The sequence below is a fragment of the Neofelis nebulosa genome, chromosome 11 (assembly GCF_028018385.1).
Source record: "Neofelis nebulosa isolate mNeoNeb1 chromosome 11, mNeoNeb1.pri, whole genome shotgun sequence".
Classification (NCBI taxonomy): Eukaryota; Metazoa; Chordata; class Mammalia; order Carnivora; family Felidae; genus Neofelis; species Neofelis nebulosa.
The window spans coordinates 65,582,664-65,604,853 of record NC_080792.1 but is presented as its reverse complement, the minus strand read 5'-3'; the positions used below and the strand labels follow the sequence as shown (position 1 = coordinate 65,604,853).

At 41.6% G+C, this 22,190-nt stretch overlaps 1 protein-coding gene across 2 annotated transcripts in view; it reads right to left on the bottom strand.

Moving 5' to 3' along the window:
* CRKL (CRK like proto-oncogene, adaptor protein) overlaps window positions 1–22,190 on the bottom strand; it is a 37,425-nt gene that overhangs the window by 4,976 nt on the left and 10,259 nt on the right. The window contains exons 2-3 of one of the 2 annotated variants that reach the window (XM_058692898.1): window positions 20,497–20,962; window positions 1,123–1,170 (exon numbers count right to left, since the gene is read on the bottom strand). In XM_058692898.1, the coding sequence (XP_058548881.1) occupies window positions 1,138–1,170; window positions 20,497–20,962 (499 nt within the window). In that variant the 3' untranslated portion in view covers window positions 1,123–1,137. Of the gene's footprint in view, window positions 1–1,122; window positions 1,171–20,496; window positions 20,963–22,190 lie in introns of those variants that run through there. The other variant, XM_058692897.1, reaches the window with a different exon arrangement.

The following is a 22,190-nucleotide window of genomic DNA, read 5'->3' as shown; positions in this document are numbered from 1 at the left end:
AAACTCCAACAGGACAGAAATGAACACTTAACTCTCTGAGAATGGTTACAGTGAAGTCACACACACACACACACACCCACACGCACACAAAATGTGTCTCCGCCTTAATTTACATGGGGTGGAACTGCTGTCACCAAAACCTCAGTAACCATGCTGCTTTCCCCAAGCAGCAATAATGTCTCCCTGAGTTGTCCATTCCTGGCTCCCCTCCCCTCTGTGGGGCAGTCACAGAGGGAAGGAAGCTCAGCTTTGAGCATCTTTTAAGGCCTATTTTAAATTAAAAAAAAAAAAAAAATGTTTTATTCATTTTTGAGAGAGAGAAACAGAGCGTGAGCAGGGTTAGGCAGAGAGAGACACACACACAGAATCTGAAGCACGTTCCAGGCTCTGAACTGTCAGCACAGAACCTGATGCAGGCCTCGAACCCACGAACCATGAGATCATGACCTGAGCCAAAATCGGACACTTAACCGACTGAGCCACCCAGGAGCCGCTTAAGGCCTATTTTAAACTGCAGGGTGGTAGGAATTCTATCTACTATCAAAGGACAGGCACCAATTAGGGGCAGCTCTACTCATCAAGGGGAATGCAGCAATTTTGTTTTGGAAATGGTTTTCAAATTGTTCTGGAGACCCACAAAGCTCTAGGGAGGTGTTTTAAGGGCCCAACAAATGTCTGATTGGGATTTCAACTTTTTAAAATTGTATTTTATAAAATTATAGTAGGAAAAAGTACACTGAAATGTGCCACTGCCAAATTAACCTGTGCTGCCCTGCTAGCTGCTTTTCATGCAGACCTTCCTTGGAATGAAGCTTCTTTTGCTTTGTGTCTGATTGAAGACTCCCCCAAATGGCAAGGTAAAAGCTACAAGACACCTATCACTACTTGCAACAAAACACATTCAGAAATAAACAGAATGCTAAGATGGATCAGACTGCACTGGTCATTCATGTTATTTCCATGTTATTTCATGTTTTTTTTCTGCCCATTGTAATAGTCCACTGTCCCAAATGCCTTTTTAGCTAATTCTTATAAATCTCAACTTAAAAAAAAAATTATACTTACATAAAAACTTTTATATCTGACATATAGTGGGGTTCCATGCAGTATTTCGTTTGGAAAAAAAGGTTCTTCTGCCTAAGTTACTGGTCCAGCAAGCTGACTGCTGGCCTGGAATGATCAAAGATCACAGGGATGACAAGGCAGCTTTAGTAGTTCACATGCACACAGATCTGGGCCATTAAGGCTGCCTCCATAAGTGTGAAGGCAGACCTCCTCCTACCCCTGGTCTCTTCTTCAAAGCCCTGGAGCTCAGAGGCTTTGGGTGGAGCCACAACTACCTCTCTTGGGTTACAAGGTGGGTCACTACCCTCTGAAGAAAAGGAGGTTATGTTTTCTGAAGCAAATCCAGAGGAGGAAGGTAGTCTTTGAAACAGTCACTTGAATTAGTTTCTTTTTTTTTTTAATTTTTTTTTCAACTTTTTTTTTTTAATTTATTTTTGGGACAGAGAGAGAGACAGAGCATGAACGGGGGAGGGGCAGAGAGAGAGGGAGACACAGAATCGGAAACAGGCTCCAGGCTCCGAGCCATTAAGCCCAGAGCCTGACGCGGGGCTCGAACTCACGGACTGCGAGATCGTGACCTGGCTGAAGTCGGAGGCTTAACCGACTGCGCCACCCAGGCGCCCCACTTGAATTAGTTTCTAAGATGACTAGGCACCTGGGTGGCTCAATCAGTTAGTTCAGCGTCTGACTCTTGATTTCAGCTCAGCTCATGATCCCAGGGGATCCTAGGCCCCTCACTGGGCTCCACGCTGAGTGTGGAGCTTGCTTAAGATTCTCTCTCTCCCTCAACAAAAAAGACTAGGACCAAACAGAAACACCAAAATAATAATAATAATAATAATAATAATAATAATAATAATAATAATAATGTTTACAAGGTCACAGGCTGGTTCACCATGAAGCAGGGGTAAAAGCCAGTCAGCATCCAGTCCTGGCCATTTGTGTCCCTGCCATCTTGCACAGTGCAAAGGCGGAATGGCCCACCTGGGCCCAGGACCACTCAACCTCCCCCTCTCAAGTTCTTCTCACCAAGATACCCATTACTCTTAATGGTGTATCCTCACAATCTCTTTCTGTGAACGCAGACTGGAGTTTTCTACCTCCTCATCCTCCATTTTTTTGCTTTTACTATTCTACTTGTAATTCCTCAAACCTACTGAGAAATAACAATGAAGTCACTACATTTACACGGAAAACAGCATTATTACCAAATGAAACCTCTTGCCTTATGGAAACCAACTTATTTTGAGTACTCGACAAAATGAAAACGGAAAAAAGAACTTTATCCCATGAGGCTCCCGGATTAGAACACAGTAGAAAATCAGTAAATGAAAAAACAAAAAACAAAAAAACACTGCTCTAAGTTCCCTGTCTAAATTCTGACTCAAAACCCTTTATTCAGGAAAACCACTAATTCAACTCAATGGTAGGATGGCTTACAAAGAGTTAACCTGGTAATGAAGAATTAGATTTTTTTTTAATTTTATTTTTTTAAGTATGCTCCAGGCCCAATGTAGAGTTTGAACTCACAACCTATGACCAAGAGTTGCATGTTCCACCCAACTGAGCCATCAAAGGCATCCAAGAATTAGATTTTATATGATAAAAGTTCTAAGACAAAAAAAAAAAATGTACTTCAGTATTCAGTAGTAGGTATGTATATGAGAAAAATGGTGTAAAAAGCCAATTGCATATATTTATAGATTATTATAATTATTTTCAAATTCATGTCATGAGCTCAACAGAAACAATTCAGCTCGTTGAACAATTAAAATCTGAAGATAACAACTGAGAATTCTATTTTTGAGATCTGCATTAAAAACTGAGTTGTAGGGGCACTGAGTGGTTCAGTCGGTTAAGCATCCGACTTCGGCTCAGGTCATGATCTCATGGTTTGTGAGCCCCATATTGAGCTCTCTGCTGTCACAGTAGAGAGTCGGACTCAGATCCTATTCGTCCCACCCCTCCTCCCTTGCATGTGTGTGCTCTCTCTCAAACAAACAAACAAAAACATTAAGAGAAAATTTTTTTCAATTAAGTTGTGAGGGGCGAGGGTGAGGGTGAGGGTGTGTGTGCGTGTGTGTGTGTGCACGCGCACATGCATGCGCGCCTGCCTGCCAGGCTCTGTTGGTAGAGCATGTGACTCTTGATCTCAGGGTCATGAATTCAAGCCCCTCATTGGGTGTGGGGCCTAATTTAAAAAAAAAAAAATTAAGTTTTAAAATAGTGGAAAAAAGTTACAACTGAAAAGACTGGTTTTATTTGGTTTTGTCTTAAAAGAAAATAATTTGAAGGAGAGTAAATTGATTTAAGAATAAAAATTCAGTTTTAAAATATTTGAGACATACTAAAGACTTCTGAATATATAGACTGTTTTATGATTAGTGCTTGGAGTCCAAAATTACTTTCTCCAAGTCGTAATATTTTAATTTATGGATAACAGAAAAAATTTTTAATGTTTATTTTGAAAGAGAGAGAGCATGTGAGCGGGGAAGAGGGGTAGAGGGGTAAAGGGAGAGACAGAGAGAATTCCAAGAGGTTCCATGCAGTACAGAGCCCAGTGTGGGGTGTGATCCTATGAACCGTGAGATCATGACCTGAGCAGAACAAGAGTCAGACACCTAACCAACTGAGCACCCAGGAGCTCTGAGAAATGTCATTTTTATTCATAGCTAGGATAATCATACAAATGTTTCTTTATTTATTTTTGACAGAGAGACAGAGCATGAGTTGGGGAGGGGCAGAGAGAGAGGGAGACACAGAATCCGAAACAGGCTCCAGGCTCTGAGCTGTCAGCACAGAGCCTGACATGGGGCTTGAACTGACAGACTGAGAGATCATGACCTGAAGTTGGACGCTCAACTGACTGAGCTACCCAGGTGCCCCAAATGTTTCTGATAATTATGAAAAATTTCATATTCTATGAAGTGGACCAAGGATTTAGTTTTATAATTTGTATACCCTTCTCCTACCATACAGAGGTCATGAAAAGGGAAAACCCTAATTATGATTATTTCTAATAATGAAAATCTTCAGATCTGTGTATAAGTAAGTTCTAATGTGAATGAGAACCTTGAGTTATATATAGTAGAGACGTTACAGAAATCATGTAGCTGGAAGCTGAAGTTGATGGAAATCTGGAAAAATGGTTTATGTTCAATCTTACCATCTTATTCCATTAAAAAATTATAATGTTTAAGCACAAACATACAATAATGAAAGTGAACCCGCAAATTAAAATCAGGTCTAGGTAAGCAGAGAGAACCCTTCTAAAGGCAGGAGCTACTAAGATGCTACAAATCTAGACCCCTACCAACAGACCACATTTCCCAATTTCCTCAAACTTGTACTGCACCTGCTCTAGAACCTTGCCCTCTTTGAGCCTTTCAGTACAGGAACCTGCTGTCTCATGTCTGGAGCACAATGAGCCAACGAGATGAGGAGCTTCACCGCCTGGCCTTTCTCACTCACACACAACATTCTTCCCTTATCTCCTTTTCACCTAAGAAAACAGATCTATTTTTCAAATAATGAAATAGGAAAGAAATGAAAACTCACGGATAGAAAACTATTGACATCATCAAAAAAAAAAATTCTTTTAATGTTTACTTTTTAAAGAGAGAGCAATAGAGATAGAGCATAAATGGGGGAGGGGCAGAGAGAGAAGGAGACACAGAATATGAAGCAGGCTCCAGGCTCTGAGCTGTCAGCACAGAGCCTGATGCAGGGCTTGAACCCATGAACTGCGAGATCATGACCTGAACTGAAGTCGGACGCTTAACTGACTGGGCCACCCAGGTGCCCCAGACATCATTCTAAATGAACTTCCAGTTATTGTTAATTACCACAAACAAAAAATATAATGAATGTATTAAAATAAATACACAGAAAGGCAAGGACAAGTAAGAGGATGTGTGGGTATATACCTGTAGAGAGGATTTGGTGAAGAAAGGGATGGGGACCAGGTGAAGAAACACCCAGGTGGACTCTGCTGTACAAAGGGACGATGGCCCTAGGGCACCTGGGCAGTCTGTAAGTAGGCTGGTACTCAGAGCCAGATCCGACTCTGCCAAGATGTTAAAAGAAAAAAAAAAGGCTAAGTAAGGCAAGAATGCGCTGAAACTGGAAAGAAACAAAGTTACAGTATGGGGCTAAAGGCTGTTGGCAGAGGCTGGGCCCTGTGACTGAAGTTATTTGCTCCACTCATTTGACGTCCTGCAAAAAATACTCTGGAATTTTGTTATTTTATCTATGTCTTCCCTATCTTCAACTGCACTCCAGATGCCCAGAGAGCTTACATTTTGCCTGAAGTTTGTAATCTTAGCCTGCCTTAGCTGATATTTGATAAATGTGAAAGGAAACGAGGTCTCACCTTCCTGAAAACCTGGCTTGGGGCAGCCCTCTCTCACATCTTGGGTGAGTCCATCCCTCCAGCTAAGGCCCCCTCCCTGGTTCCCCCAGCCTCTCACTACCTGGCTCTACCAGTGTAGCCATCCTGCCCTGATCTGGCTTGTCATCTCATGTCACCCCAGCCCAATCAGCCCAACTCCCAATCACCCTGCTCTTCTACAACCAGGCCCTACCTACGAAAACGACTACTGCTCCCACCATTTTACCAAGGAACACCTGACAGTCCAAAGTCAACAGCACAAGTTCAGGTGTTACCTCTGATGCTCTATGGCACCTGAAGTGGGAGACTTCACCCACCCTTCTCACTTCCTGCTGCTTAGCCCTCCTTTTCTGTGGTATTCTATAAAATAACCCCACTATCAGGTGGGTACTTCCCATCTGGCATTTGTGGAAAGCAAGGCTCTGTCAGGTCGGGTCAGGTGCCTTGTTTTCCAGGTTTCTGGCAGACTTGCCCAAGGAGGCTTCCACAGTCACCTCCTCACCCCTAACACACACCACATGGCACTTTCTGAAGGAGGAAACTTGTTTTGCTCATTTTGCACTCCAAGTCACAGGTCTCTTGTAAACTACTTTCTGGAGAAGTCTGCAGAATCAAGGTTAAAGAGAGAAGAGAAAATTATTGGATGATGTCCCCCACCTGCTGGGGATAGATGGCCAAGCAGAGAAGCAAGGTGCTGGAGTAACAGGCACAAGGGCCTAAGGGCAGAAGACAGACCTTTAAAAAATATAAAGATAAGTGGGTCACTGCTCTGCCTTTTAAACCCCCAACACCTTTTCTCTGCACAAGAGCAACATCCATACTCCAGTCTTCGAGGCTCTGCTTAATCTGGCTTGACTCTTCCCATCTCTGACCTTGTTCCATGGCTTTCTGCACTGCCTCCACCCTCCCCCGGACCAACCACAGTGGCTTTCTTTCAGTTTCTCAAACTTGCCAAGCTCTTCCTCAGATATTGACTGTAGGACAGATGCAAGGACATGATGTAAATGCAATTCTACAACTGCACATCTTAAGATGCTACTGCCAAGCTGGTCCTAAGAAACCTTGGACTTCCTCTCTTCTTCCAGTTTGAAGACATGTAAGCAACCCTGATCAAAATCAAATCCCAAGGACAATCCAAGTCCCCTCATAACTACCTTATAGAGCTGCACACGCAGACAATGAGAGCAGGAAGTCTCTCTAGGCCACTGTAGATGGAGCATTTATTCTGCTCAGAGAACTAGGCTAGGTTCTATATTGTGTATTCAGGATACATATGATGCAACTTGAATTTATTACACCTACCTAAAACTAAGATCAACAATAACAGGATGTAAGCAATACCTTGAATGCCTAAAACAGGTACAAAGTAGCACTGTGGTGGCTTATGCTATGTACTTGGGAATAGGGCAGAACTGGACTGATGCACTGCATCTGCCACTTCCAGTGTCTATATGTCTGTAGCAGAATGCTCAAGCTGTCCAAGTCTCAGTTTCCTTCTGACTTTGACAGGTTCTTGTAATAATCAGAGGGAGTACTATAGGGGAATTGTTAACCAGGCCACTCAGCTAAGTAAATGGTAGCAGTTATCAGAGTGGGGATTCCAGAATAGAATCCAACCCCCACACTTATGCTCATGTTCCCAGCTGGAAGCACTCTGGGAAGAACTGGAATCAGTATGGAGAAGAACTGTATTAAGGTGGGTTTTCAACCTTGTTAGTAACAAGGGTCCTCCCAAAACTGATGATGGGATGGGAAAGATGCCATATCAGAATGAGAGAAGATGAGGGGCAGGCCTGAAAAGTGGGGGTCTAATAGGTTACTGTGATGGACACCAAGCAGCTGAAGAAGACAATGGGAAGGAGAAGGTGAAGGTGAGTCAAGTACTCAAAACTGCCAAGAACACTGAAACCTCATGCTTTCTAATTAACTTGTGATTTTGACAAGTCTTTACAGAATACTTACCAAACCATTCTACATCATCAATTTAATAAGACTTACTACAGATCTATTGTAGCTCAGTTCCCATCCTCAAGGAACCTCTGTCTTCACTGTGGTATAGAAAATAAATAATCTACTGTCCAGATATGGTAGATGCTCAATGAATGTTTGTTAGAGAATAAACAGTATAAAAAACAGCAAGTGGTGGTGTGGGTGCCTGGATGGTTCAGTCGGTTGAGCATCTGACTCTTGATTTCAGCTCAGGTCATGATCTCATGGTCGTGGGATTGAGCCGTGTTGGGCTCCACCCAGAGTGTGGATTGTGCCTAAGATTCATTCTCCCTCCCCTCCCCTCCCCTCTCACACACACTCTCTCTCTCTCTCACACACACACTCTAAGGAAAAAAAAGAAAAAGAAAAAAGGAAAGAGAAAGGAAAAAAAAGCAACAAGTGGAAGAAAAACTGCACTGAGTCCATGCTGCGGAGAATAGGAGGATCTGTTGTTTTGACCCAGGGAACCTTGACCAATAGAGAGAAGTCAAGGTTCAGGTTAGGAAGAGAGAATGGGTGAGGGACATCTGATGGCCACCTGACCATTAATGTGTCATTCTGGCCTTGTAGGAGCTCTCACATGTCAAAAAACAGCATGTCATTTCTCATGCTGGTTCTAGCTCAGTCCGAGGCCCTTCACAAGGGGAACAAGCCCCAGAACACCAATATAGAAAAGATGCCCTGGCTATGTTATGCTGCCTGCTGCCCACAATTACAGGCCTGGCTATGGACCAGCTTCTTCATGGCTCCACTGAAGACTGGGCTCAGATCCTAATATGCCATCTTGCTGCTGCTCTCATCACTCCTGATTCTGGTACAATGCCCTTCTTTTGGCTTCACAGCAGAAAGACTGAGCCCAAAGAACCGCTCACTTCAGAGAGCAGATCAATCTCGAAGTTGGTGGTATCAACTCAGTTCAAGGAGAACTGTACTTGAAGATGTGGCTAACTCTATCAATAGATCAAGAAGACACACATACCTTATGCATCAACCTTACTAGGAATGTCACCTATGACAATCCTAATAATTATTAGAACTGCCACACATCGGAAGGACACTATTCAGTCCCATTCTTTGTGTCTGGTGAGGACCATGCAAGAAGGCAAGAGGACACTTCCTGGTGCTGGAAATAGTTTCCTATAGGTCTACTTGTCCAGAGCATGAACAGAAGGGCTCTGGAAATAACTCTAATGCCTGACTTCTCGCACTTGATTCCAAGAGTAGCCAAAGAGCTGGAGGGCCCAAGCACTGGCTACCACAGCAGCTTTCTCCTTCCTCAGTTCAGTTATTTTCAGACTGTACACTCAGGTTACAAATAAGTAAGATCAGAAGCACAATGGGTTATGATGGAATCAGAAGTTCTAACTTGGGTGACACGAATGTGTCTCAGATATCAAAAAACATCCTGAAAGTATATGTGGAATTGTATGTAAGTGCATTAATGTACAGTTTTCCTGGAGAAAGCTTTCATCAGATTCTAAAAGGGGTCTATAACCCAAAAAAGGTATAAAACACAACAAAAACCCACATCCTACAACCACCAGGCAGTTTTAATCCCGCTAGTTGTGGCTTGCATTCATTTATTTGTTCAACAACTAGTGATTATTATTGTGCCAGGAATACAACGGAGAACAAAGCAGACAACAGGCCTGCCCTCATGGAGCTGCCTGGGGTCTTCACCTGTATTAACAGCTACCTTTATGTTCTCTGTGCACCAGTACCTGAATCAAAGCTACCAGAACTGGAGAGGCTTTTAAGGGCTGCAACCCTCTTTGTCCATGTACCCTGAGTAGCAGTCAAGTAGTCGCATGTATTCTCTCCTACAACTGATGATATTTACTGGTTTTTAATACTGAAGACTTATTTTCTTCTTTGAAATTCCCATTATCCTTCAGGGCAGCATCTTGATTTAGGAGGGCTGCTTACCAGTTAACACTTCTTATGCAAACATAGGGATTTATTTTAAGATGGGCCAAGGGTTAAAGGTATCACAGGCCAGTATCCTGTGGTGCAAGAGAATGTGGGCTATGGAGAGGAAGAAGTAAAACTATCTCCTTTTGTAGATGAGAAAGTCCTATATATAGAAAATTCCAAAGATTCCACAAGAAAGCTATTAGAGCTAATAAAATTCAGCAAAGTTGCAGGGTACAAGATCAACACACAAATATCACTTGTGTTTCTATAAATCAGTAATGAACAATTAAGAATGCAATTTCACTTAGGGATGCCTGGCTGGCTCAGTTGGTAGAGCATACGGGTCTTGGTCTCAGGGTTGTGTGTTTGAGCCCCATGTTGGGTGTAAAGATTATTTAAAAACAAAAAACAACAAAAAAAACAACAACTAAAAAAACCCGCGGAATTCCATATACAGTGGCATTTTTCTTTTAAGGTTTATTTATTTTTGAGAGTGAGAGCTCAAGCAGGGGAAGGGGGGGTGGGGGGGAGGGAGGGGGAGGGGGGGAGAGAGAGAGAGAGAGAGAGAGAGAGAGAATGAATTCAAAGTGGGCTCCAAGCTGACAGCAGTGAGCCTGATGCGGGGCTTGAACTCACAAACCATGAGGTCACGAACTGAGTTAAGTCGGATGCTCAACCAACTTGAGTGACTGAGCCACCCAGGCACTCTAGTGGCATCTTAAAAAAATTTTTTTTTAATCTTTAAGTTTATTTATTTTTGAGAGAGAGAGAGAGAGAGAGAATGAGTGGGAGAGGGGCACAGAAAAAGGGAGAGAGAGAATCCCCAACAGGTTCTGCGTTGTCAGTGTGCAGCCTGACATGGGGCTCAATCTGCAGAACCATGAAATCATGACCTGAGCTGAAATGAGTCGGATGCTTAACCGACTGAACTACCCAGGCACCCCTACAGTGCCATCTAAGAGAACAAAGTAACTGGGAATAAATTTAACCAAATGAAGCACTTATACACTGAACACTACAAAACGTTGCTGAAAAAAATAAAAGGCTTAAGGAAATGGCAAAATATCTTGTGTTCATGGATAGGAAGTCTCGGTACTATCAAGATGTCAACACTACCCAAGGATCTACAAATTCAACACAATCCCTATCAAAATTCTAACAGTTTTGCAGAAATGGAAAAGCTGATCTTCAAAATCACATGGAATTGCAAGACACCCTGAAGAGCTAAAACAATCTTGAAAAAAGAAGAACAAAGTTGTGAGACTCATACTTTTGGACTTCAAAACTCCTCCACAAAGCTACTCCACAGTAATCAAAACAGTGTGGTATTGGCATACAGATAGACATACAGACCAATGGAACAGAAATAAACACATACATCTTTGGTAATGATTTTTGACAAGAGTGTCAAGTTCATTCAAATAAGGAAAGAACAATCTCTTCAACAAATGATGCCGGTATTACTGGATTTCCATATGCAAAAGGAAGAATTTGGACCCCTACATCAAACCGTATACACAAACTAACAAAATGGATAAACAACTTACATATAAGAGCTATAACCATTAAACTCTTAGAAAACACTGGGGTAAATCTTCATGACCTTGAATTTGGTAAAGGATTCTTACATATGACATTAAAAGCATGAGCAAGCAAAAGAAAAACTAGGTAAGTTGGATTTCATCAAAATTAAGAATTTGCATTGGGGCACCTGGCTGGCTTAGTCAGTTAAGTGTCGGACTTTGGCTCATGGTTCATGAGTTCAAACCCCACATTAGGTTCTCTGCTGTTAGTGCAGAGCCTGCTTCAGATAGATCCTCTTTCACCCTCTCTGCCCACCCACCCACACTTGTGCCCACACACTCTCAAAAATAACATTTAGGGGTGCCTGGGTGGCGCAGTCGGTTAAGCGTCCGACTTCAGCCAGGTCACGATCTCGCGGTCCGTGAGTTCGAGCCCCGCGTCAGGCTCTGGGCTGATGGCTCGGAGCCTGGAGCCTGTTTCCGATTCTGTGTCTCCCTCTCTCTCTGCCCCTCCCCCGTTCATGCTCTGTCTCTCTCTGTCCCAAAATAAATAAAAAACGTTGAAAAAAAAAATTAAAAAAAAAAATAAGTAACATTAAAAAAAAAAAAATGTGCACCAAAGCACACTATCAAGAAAGTGAAAAGAAAAACTACAGAAGGGGAAAAAACATTTAGAAAGCATACATCTGATAAGAGTTGAATACCCATGGGAATGCAAGCTAGTGCAGCCACTCTGGAAAACAGTATGGAGGTTCCTCAAAAAACTAAAAATAGAACTACCCTATGACCCAGCAATTGCACTACTAGGCATTTATCCACGGGATACAGGTATGCTGTTTCGAAGGGACACATTATAGCAGCACTATCAACAATAGCCAAAGTATGGAAAGAGCCCAAATGTCCATGGATGGATGGATGGATAAAGAAAATGTGGTATATATATACAATGGAGTTTTACTCAGCAATGAAAAAGAATGAAATCTTGCCATTTGCAACTACGTGGATGGAACTGGTACTATGCTAAGTGAAATTAGAGAAAGACAAAAATCATATGACTTCACTCATATGAGGGCTTTAAGAGACAAAACAGATGAACATAAGGGACGGGAAACAAAAATAATATAAAAAACAGGGAGGGGGACAAAACAGAAGAGACTCATACATATGGAGAATAAACTGAGGGTTCCTGGAGGGGTTGTGGGAGGGGGCATGGGCTAAATGGGTAAGGGTCACTAAGGAATCTACTCTTGAAATCATCGTTGCACTATATGCTAACTAATTTGGATGTAAATTAAAAAAAAAAAAAAAAGTTGAATATCCAGAATATATAAAGAACTCCTAATGCTCAACAACAAAAACCAAACAACCCAATTAAAGCATGAGCAAAGGACTTGATCATTTTTTCCAAAGAAGATATAAGGAATGTCCAAGAAGTATATGAGATGTTCAACATCATTAGTAATTACAGAAATACAAATCAAAACTTAAAAACTGGAAAATAATAAGCATTGGTGAGGATGTAGAAAACCTTGTGCACTGCTGGTGAGACATCCACTGTACACAACAGTTTGGCAGTTCCTCAAGAAGTTCAACATAGAGTTACCATATGACCCAGCAACTCTACTGTTAGCTATATATCCAAAAGAACTGAAAACAGGGGCGACTAGGTGGCTCAGGTCATGATCTCATGGTTTGTGAGTTCAAGCCCCGCATCCGGCTCTGTGTTGACAGCTCAGAGCCTAGAGCTTGCTTTGGATTGTGTGTCTCCTATCTCTGCCCCTCCCCGGCTTGTGCTCTGTCTCTCAAAAATAAATAAACGTTAAAATAATAATAATAAAAAATAATAACTGAAAAGTGAAGATAACTCTGATGTCCATCAACTAAAGAATGTATAAACAAGATGTAGCATATATTGATACAATAGAATATCATTTGGCCATAAAAAGAATAAAAGATACATGCTACCATATGGATGAACATTAAAACATTATGCTAAGTTGAAACAAGCCAGACTCAAAGGATAAATATTGTAGGATTGCATTTACATGAGATCTAGAATAGGAAATTCATACATATGGGAAAGGTAGATTAGAGTTCACCAGGGCCTCAGGAGAGGGGAGTTTCTGGTTAATGGTTACAGGGTTTCTGCTCAGGGTGATGAAAAAGTTTTGGAAATAGTGGTGACAGTTGCACAACATTATGACTGTAACACCACTGAACTGTACACTTAAATTGTTATACGTATTCTACAATTAAAAAAAAAAGAGCCACAATCAAGACCACGAGTTGTATGGTTTAAGTGGGTAAATTGTATAATGTGTGAATTACACCTCAATAAACCTATTCAAAAATAAGACTGTGGGCTGAGTCCTAGCTCTGCCATATACCACTTGTGAAAGTGGCAACAGATGACATCAACCTCAAGTCCTAAGTGTGTAAAATAGGACTGGTGTCCTATTTTACGTAATAGCAGCCACATAAGGCAGCCACAAGGACTAACTAAAATACTCTGTGAAGCCCCTAGCTGAAGATTCTTTTTATTCAATAGCTATTACTACATACAGAAAACTAAGGTCAGCATAATGACTAGGCTGGGGCAGGCCTTGTCTGAACCATACCAGGGCCTCAATTTCATGGTATTCTCACCCAATTTACACATTAAGGAAGAGAAATAAAAACCTTTTAAAGATAATCTTCTCTAATGCACAACCCAATGACATCATGGTAAGTTAGAAGAAAAAAAATGTTATTAAAAATAACTTTCAGGGCTCCTGGGTGGCTCAGTCAGTTAAGTGTCTGGGCGTGGATTCTACTTAAAATACATACATACATACATACATACATACAAGACCTTTCTAAAATTCTAAGGGACTTTCTAAAGATTCCTACTTTTTTCATTTTTAAATTTACTTTTATTACTTATTTTTATTTTGAGAGAGAGAGAGAGAGAACACACACATGCACAAGTGGGGGAAGGGGCAGAGGAAGGAGAAAAAGAATCTAAGCCAGGCTCCACATGCCTAGTGCAGAGCCTGACATGGGGCTTGACCTCACGACCATGAGATCACAACCTGAACTGAAATTAAGAGTTGGATGCTTAACCGACTGAGCCACCCAGGTGCCCCTAAAGATTCCTACTTCTGATAAAGTACTGTGATTAAGGAAAAACAAAAAAAAGTTTTGGTACAGAAGAAGTAAATCAAATTCCTAAAACTAGATGCATAACCAACAAACATCAATGACAGAAGGATAGAGGAAGAGACCATCAGGCCTGATGAAAAGCTCTGAGATTATTAAAAGATGAATGTGAGCTCGTGGGCATCTGACAAACCTTGGTGAGAAGGTTCCATTGCTGGAATGTGACAGGAGGTAAGACAGAGTGTCCCTGTTATGTTACGAGGCTAGGACCCTGAACAGATCTCCAGAGCTGAGTCAGATGTTTGATGATGACCATGCACAGACGTGCCATCACTGTGGATATACTCTACAGGTGACCCAGCCAGAGGAACTCACAAATGATCCGAGAGGTTGAAAAATAAAACTAGTACTACTAAAACCTTCATTTACTTTGCAGACAACTTGATCTCAGTCAGAAAGATAGATGAAGAAACTGCTAATGTGAATTTAATTCTAACCAATGAAGCAGAACCAAAGTAGAAACCTGAGAATTCCAGGCCATTGAAAGAAGTGGTGCCATTGGTCTTAGGAAGATTCAGAAAATTCAGAAGCCAGATGTAATCCCATGACTAGGGGTTTCAAAATTGGAGAAGACAAACCAAAAAGCAGCATGAACACAATCACAATGGGAGTAAACAGCAAGTATCCTGAGAATGCTGGTGAGTTCACACAAAGAACTCTGAGCATCATAAAAAAGTATGTGCCAAAGATGAAAGGGTGTCCTTATACCGATAAGACAGACATCTAAGTACTGACCAAACACACTGGCAGGCAGGAATGAGAGTCCAAATCTGGTCACCTGCCATAGAGCATTACAACACAGGACACTGGCAGACATATGAAGGGTCAGGATTCTTGGTTTTGTTAAAACAGGGACGATGGCACATTCTATTAAATGTAAAAGGTGAGCATGAAATCAAACCTGGACAGAATTCTAAATGCAATTAGCAAACAGATGATTGGAAGGCAGTATGGGCTCAACCAAGAACAAGTCATGCCAGACCAACCTCATTGTCTTTTTTTAGACAAGTGGCCTAGATCAGAGGAGGCTGCAGAGGAGGACTTTCGTACAAAGATCTGGATGGTGCTTTTATGAAATCTGCAGTTAACATGAAACTGAGGGGGATGATCAATATAATAGATGACATCATCAGGATTTTAAAAGATTCAGGTAACTGTACAGACGGTGTATGACAAAAACAAAAAATATACAGAAATGTATTCACCGCCCCCCCCCCCCGCAAAAAAAACAAGAGGGGTAACTATAGGGCCACATAATAAAGGCCAAACATCGGGCTAAGCAAATACAGGAAGGGGACTCATAGTGATTTGTCTTTCCCTGATAGAGAGCTAGAAGGAACCGCTTATGAGACTCTGTTCTAGAACTTCCACGAGGACAGAGACCTTTGTATTTTTCACTGCTGAACTCCAAACTCCTTTACAAGACCTGCCACATAGTAACTACTCAGTAAACTTTCTGCTGGAAGGGGTGAGTGTTTTTGGAAGTGCCAAGTTGAGACCAGAGGGCCAATGAATTTAGACGCTGCAGAAAGCTTAAAGCATTAGGAAGATGGGCACACTAAATGATCTATTATCATTATCATTATTGATTTATTATTAATATATATTAATAATATATTAATATTATTATTAATATATAATATATTATTAATATGTATCAGGATATTATTATTATCCTGAGTCACTTTAAGCCTCACTTGCAGTTGGAGAAAATGTTATTCTTCCTCCACAGAATCTGTGCCACTGACTTTGATTCCCATAGATCCGTACTGTCACCAATTGTGGGGTGGTTTTTTTGTTTTGTTTTGTTTTTTTTTAAACCCATACCACAGGGGAATGCTCCACCAAGGTTCCAGTTAGATGCTTGGACACAAATTTTCATACAGCAAATATTCATGGGTGTGCAGCCCCAGAATTAAGTTCAATGCTAAGAAAGTTCTTCCCTTTCTTTTCTAGTCAGGAAAGTGTACTGGAATACAAGTGTGTGAGAATAATACTATTATAGGGAGACTCAAACATCTGCTCTATACTACCTAAAAATCATTAAAAATGTAAATTCCCTGCAAACTTTGGAACCTCCATCAGTTGTGAGAATTTGGCTATTCTGTGCCTCAGTGAAGGCAACAGAAGAAAACTGTTTATCTCCTCAGCCTAGCCCTTTGATGATATGGCAACAACTTCCTCAACTTTGTCTTTTGTTCACTTTTGCCCTCTGCCCAACATATCCTGTGCTCTCACCAACCTGCAGCTACTCAGTGGTATTAAGTCTTGTTCAAGTAAGCTCTTCCCTCTGCCAAAAATGTCTCCCTACACTTCACCCAGCTAACTTCTGTTCATCCTTCAAAACTCAGTTTGAGGGTCACCCCCTCCAGAAAGGCTTCCCAGACCAATACTCACCCACACTCCCATCTCCTACTCCCTTCTCCACTCTCCCTCTACTCTGTGCTGTTAGAGCACTTATCACACTGCTGGTTTCTGTCTCTATTTTCTCACTAGGTGGTAAGGACCTGGGTGGTAGGATCCTACAAGATATCCCTCACAGGTTAGTTGCATGAATGGATAATTTATCCAACTCTCAGAAGGAAGGTGTCTTTTAGACTCAAAAGAACTTAAGTAACTTGCCCAAGATCACACCATGAAAAGCCAGGACTTGAATGCAGGTACATCTTTCCCTAACCATCTTGTTTTTTACTGTATCAGATAACTGTGACTACAGGTATTTTATAATGGGGTGTCTGGGTGGCTCGGTCGGTTAAACGTCCAACTTTGTCTCAGGTCATGATCATCAGGCTCTGTGCTGATGGCTCGGAGCCTGGAGCCTGCTTCAGATTCTGTGTCTCCCTCTCTAAAATAAATAAACATTAAAAAATATATACATAATGACAACGGCACTCTTGCTATTGATCAATGGTGTACTTCTGAAAGGGCTGTATCACTTCCCTTGACCTGAGAATGTTCTTGTAGGGTTGATCTGCTTCTCAGGAGCCCTTTCCAGCTCTACTACACCAAGAGCATGGGAGAGTTCTGCTGTTTTCAAGGAGTGGGGACACCCACCTTAATCACCTCACACAGGTACCAAGTATTCCTTTTTAAATTAAACCCCAAGGAATAACTCACTTCTTGAAAAGAGGTCAGCAAGAGACAAAAATGGATAAACACAAACCTGTTTTAAAATATCTCTTTACTTGCATGAATGTTCTTTTGAAAATCAAGTTTTATGAAAAAACACATGAAATAATTCACCAAATAAAGTTCACCTAAGCCCTCATTGTTCTCGGTAATACTATCAAGGGAAATAAAGAAGCTTCAATTACTGGCACATTTTGTCCTACTTGTCTCACCTTTCTTATTTTAATACTTTTCCTGGTAACCTAATTGCAAAAGTCTCAAGAGAGTTGTTTTTAACAAGATCAGACAAGCACTAAGTTTTAGAAGATAACGTAACTCAAAGAACTATTTACTTATGCTATAGCCAAAAGTCTCATTTAAATATATAGAATGAGAAATATAATTAAATGGAATTTAGCAAAGGTTTATTTCTCAGGTCCCCCTTATACTCTCTCAGTGAAGCACCAAAGCAAGCCTTTGATGAGGCTTACACAGCTGGGGTAGTGTCACGAGGCAGCTCAGGTGTAGAGACCTCTCTTTGGGGTCTGAGAGACAAGAAGAGCTGCATAATGGCCAAGTATGTGGGCTATCTTAAAATACACATCATTAACTAGGCTCTGTCACCTCATCCTGGTCTAAGGCACCTACCCTGGTATCCGCTAAGTTCTAAATGATCCCCGTTGTAGTACCTGGTCTTGCATTCTACAAGCCCCCTATGCACACTCCAGGCAATAATACACAGGAGGTATGGGCTTCTAAAATGCATGTACATCTTAGAGCTAAAGGTCAACAGGCAGGTGGCCTAAATGGAGTGAGGCTTTAAACCCCAGCTCAGGTTAAGAGCCCAATTCTTGATTTCCTCTATGGAGCTCTTGGAATTCTGACTGGGTGCCTCAACCCCAATGTGTCTAACACATGCGAGTCACACCAACTCTCTGAATTCTAGCTCTCTACTCCTATGATGAGACAACAGATGTGAAAATGCCTCAAAAGGCAGAAATCACTGTGCAAACTGGAAAGCGTTTAGAGCCCAGAACACCCTACATAATTTTAGGGTGCTGACGTGTGAACTAGGCCAGAGGCGTGTACCTGTGCAGGGGCAGGTCTGTGTGGGGATGAGAAAGCTGGAAGGCCTACTCAGCCAGGATTCAGTCTGGTTTCTTTCCTGTTCCTCTACCAGGAAGCATGAAAGCATGTGGGTCCTCCCCAGACCTGGTCCCTGCCACAAGCCTCAGATGCTCACTCCTTCTTTTTTTTTTTTTTTTTTTTAATTTTTTTTTTTTTTTTTCAACGCTTTTTATTTATTTTTGGGACAGAGAGAGACAGAGCATGAACGGGGGAGGGGCAGAGAGAGAGGGAGACACAGAATCGGAAACAGGCTCCAGGCTCCGAGCCATCAGCCCAGAGCCTGACGCGGGGCTCAAACTCACGGACCGCGAGATCGTGACCTGGCTGAAGTCGGACGCTCAACCGACTGCGCCACCCAGGCGCCCCTACTCACTCCTTCTTAAAACCCAACATGAGAGGGAGAAGTCATCAGACTCTGAAACAAACCTTTAGGTGTAGTTCAGTCAGACATTACTGCTGGTCCAGAGAAACTGAGGATTACCAATGGAAAAAAATCACAGAACAAATCAATGCTAGCTTTTATCTGTAAGCAGGCTGTTCTGTGGGTTAAGTTCTGCTCTTTTGAATCAACAGGCTCCATTACTTCATCCTTCTGTCATGCACCTGGGCTGTCCCCCAACCCTGCTCTACTCTGACCTTGGGGTGAACACACAAAGAACAATCACTAGCTTAATTCTAGTTTCTCAAACATATATGCATTTGATAATACTAAGAAAGAGTATTTAATCATATTATAATGATTACCTTATAGTTTGTGGCTCATAAAGCATTTTCATAACTTATCAATAAATAAAAGAGCTAGGATTTGTGGCACCAAATTCCATGTTCTGGTATGTTAACATTTAGGGCCCATCTTGCTATGTGCATTTTATACCTCAGTGAAAAATGACACGAAAAATATACAGGACTGCTCTAAAAATAGGAATTTTTAAAAATTCCTATTTTTCAAATCCTTCTGTTCTTCCCCTGGGGTTTGTGCTCATTTGTGGTCACTCCAGGTGTATCAAATGTCTCATTAAACTTCTACCTCCTGTAATACGTAGTTTTATACCCTCAACTGGCTTATCAACAACGGTCTTCAAGACTTTTTGCTAAGCATTGAAGAGTCTGTTTTTAAATTTTTTTCAAGTTTATTTATTTTGAGAGAGAGAAAGAAATCATGAGCAGGGGAGAGGCAGAAAGAGAGGGAGAGAATCCCAAGCAGGCCCCACACTGCCAGCACAGAGTCTGATGCAGGGCTCAAACCAGAGTTGGATGCTTAACTGAATGAGCCACCCAGGCACACACACCACCCCTCCCCACCCCCCCAAAGTTTATTTTTGAGAGAGACAAAGAGTGGGTGGGGAAGGGGCAGAGAGAAAGGAAAAGATAGAGAATTCCAAGCAGGCTCTCCACACTGTCAGTGCAGAGCCCAATGTGGGGCCTGAACCCATGAACTACAAGATCATGACCTGAACCAGAGCTCGATGCCTAACCTATTAAGCCACCTAGGAACCCCAAAGCTTTTTTTTTTTTTTTTAAGGCAGTTAACGTTTGGTTTAAAGAATATGACTTGGCAATTGTTCAAGTTCTGGGGCACCTGGCTGGCTCAGTCAGTATAGCATGTGACTCTTAATCAGGGTCATGAATTCAAGCCCCACATTGGGCAAGGAGCCTACTTAAAAAAAAAAAAAAAAAAAAAAAAAAAAAGGAACGAAAAAAAAGTTCAAGCTTTATTTCATGCTATTGTAATTTACAAAATCTCTACTAAGATCTGAGCTATTGTAAACATTTCTCTGCCTAGCTGAAGAGGAATTCTAAGACATTTATCATATTTTCCTCAGTCGGTCACAATGTTAGAGAAATATAGAACTGTACAAGTAGCTACAGATCTATCTGTATGCTGATTTTGTCTCTAGGTCATGAGTGTTTGTTAAACCATCATCTTTCCTTATTGGAAAGAACACCAACTACCGTGAAACTAAACCTAGGAGAGACTACACCTTGAGAGAAACAAAGAATGGGAAAGGACAAAAGAGTCACATGGGACACTCATAGTGGATCTTCCAAAATCACCCAGTTCTCTTATTCCCCTGAACAGAACCTTAAATCAGTAGTCATTACTTTGCAGAAATGAAATTACAACTGAAAATGAAAACCGAACTGTTAAAAGACCCAAAAAACCAGCCTTGTAAATTTTACCTCTAATGCCAAGGCGGTCTTGTCATAAGCACAGGGTACTCTTTTCTGGATGGCTTTTGCAAAGACAGGTCCATTCTGTGTGGATGGCAAAGGGTTGATCGCTGCTCCAGGAGTACTGGAAACTGCAGGTAGAGGAGTTGTGGTCTGAGGTTGAGCATATGCATGAGCAGGTTCTGGGATTCCATAACTGTTGGAATTCCTATTCCCGTGCTTCCCATGTGGTGAGGACCTCACAAGCTTTTCAACATAAGGGACAGGAATCATCCCAATTCGGCCATCCTTGTTCCGGGCACTCCACCACTGTTCTTCAGGCTTCTCTATTATCACCAGGATCTCACCCTTTTTAAAGGGCAGGTCTTCGGCATCATTCCCAGGAAAATCATAGAGAGTCCGTACGTATTCCAGATTTTCTTCTGCTGTAGGCAGGTTGGGTGCTGATACAGATCCCATTGGTGGGCTTGGATACCTTAAGAGAGAAAGAACATTACTCTTAAGGGAAAGATATTACTCTATACCAGTGTTTGTCAAACTTTTAAATAAATCATTCTCTTCTATGATGAATTTTTTCCTTGCTATATTCTTAGTTAAGAAATTTTATCACACTGTTTTATGTTCTGCAGTTTTTTTTTTTATTTCTTTTTTAATGTTTATTTATTTTTGAGAGAGACAAAGACAGAATGCGAGTGGGTTAGGGGGGCAGAGAGAGAGACACACACAGAATCCGAAACAGGCTCCAGGCTCCGAGCTGTCAGCACAGAGCCAGACGCGGGGCTGGAAGTCGTGAGCCACAAGATCGTGACCTGAGCCGAAGTTGGCCGCTCAACCGACTGAGCCACCCAGGCGCCCCTATGTTCTGTAGTTTGTATTGCAACAGAAGTTTAGCATCCTCAATACATCTTGTTAAATCACATGTCAACTGCATGCATCCAACTCCTGGTTTCAGCTCAGGTTGTGATCTCAGTTAGTGAGTTCAGGCTCCACATTGACAGGGGGGGAGCTTGCTTGGGATTCTCTCTCTCCCTCTCTCTCTGCCCCTCTCCCCCTTGCATGCTCCCTTTCTTTCTCAAAATAAATAAACTTAAAAAATAATAAATTTTTAAAAATCCCACAGTTCCTGCCCTATTATGATAGGTACAATTCTCCTTTTCTTTTTACCCCCTCCCACTGGCCAAGTTTATTTCTTAAAAGAGTCTTGTGTATGCCCGTGGCAGTTTTTCTGCCTAATATCACACTACAGGTGTTTGCCATATCACTGATGTACAGGATTACTTTTATGGCAGGGCACCATTTCATTCTGTGAGCTTGCAACAACTTAGCATCCCCATGTTTTTTGGATACTTAGTTTTTCTTTCTCCCTATTTGATCACCAACATCATGAAGTCTTTTGAACTATTTTTTTCCATACTAGATTGTTGTAAAGCCTAGATTTCCGATTAAAAAACATGGGCATTTTCATGGCCCTTGGTACACACTGCCACACTACTTTTCAAAAGGCAGTCTTCATAATTTGGCAAAACTTACATTTTTTATGTTCATTTATTTATTTATTGAGAGAGAGAGAGCAAGCCAAGGAGGGGCAGAGAGGGAGAGAGAATCTGAAACAGGCTCCATACTTTCAGCCCAGAGTCCTACTCAGGGCTTGAACTCACAAACTGTGAGATTATGACCTGAGTCGAAACCAAAAGTTGGACACT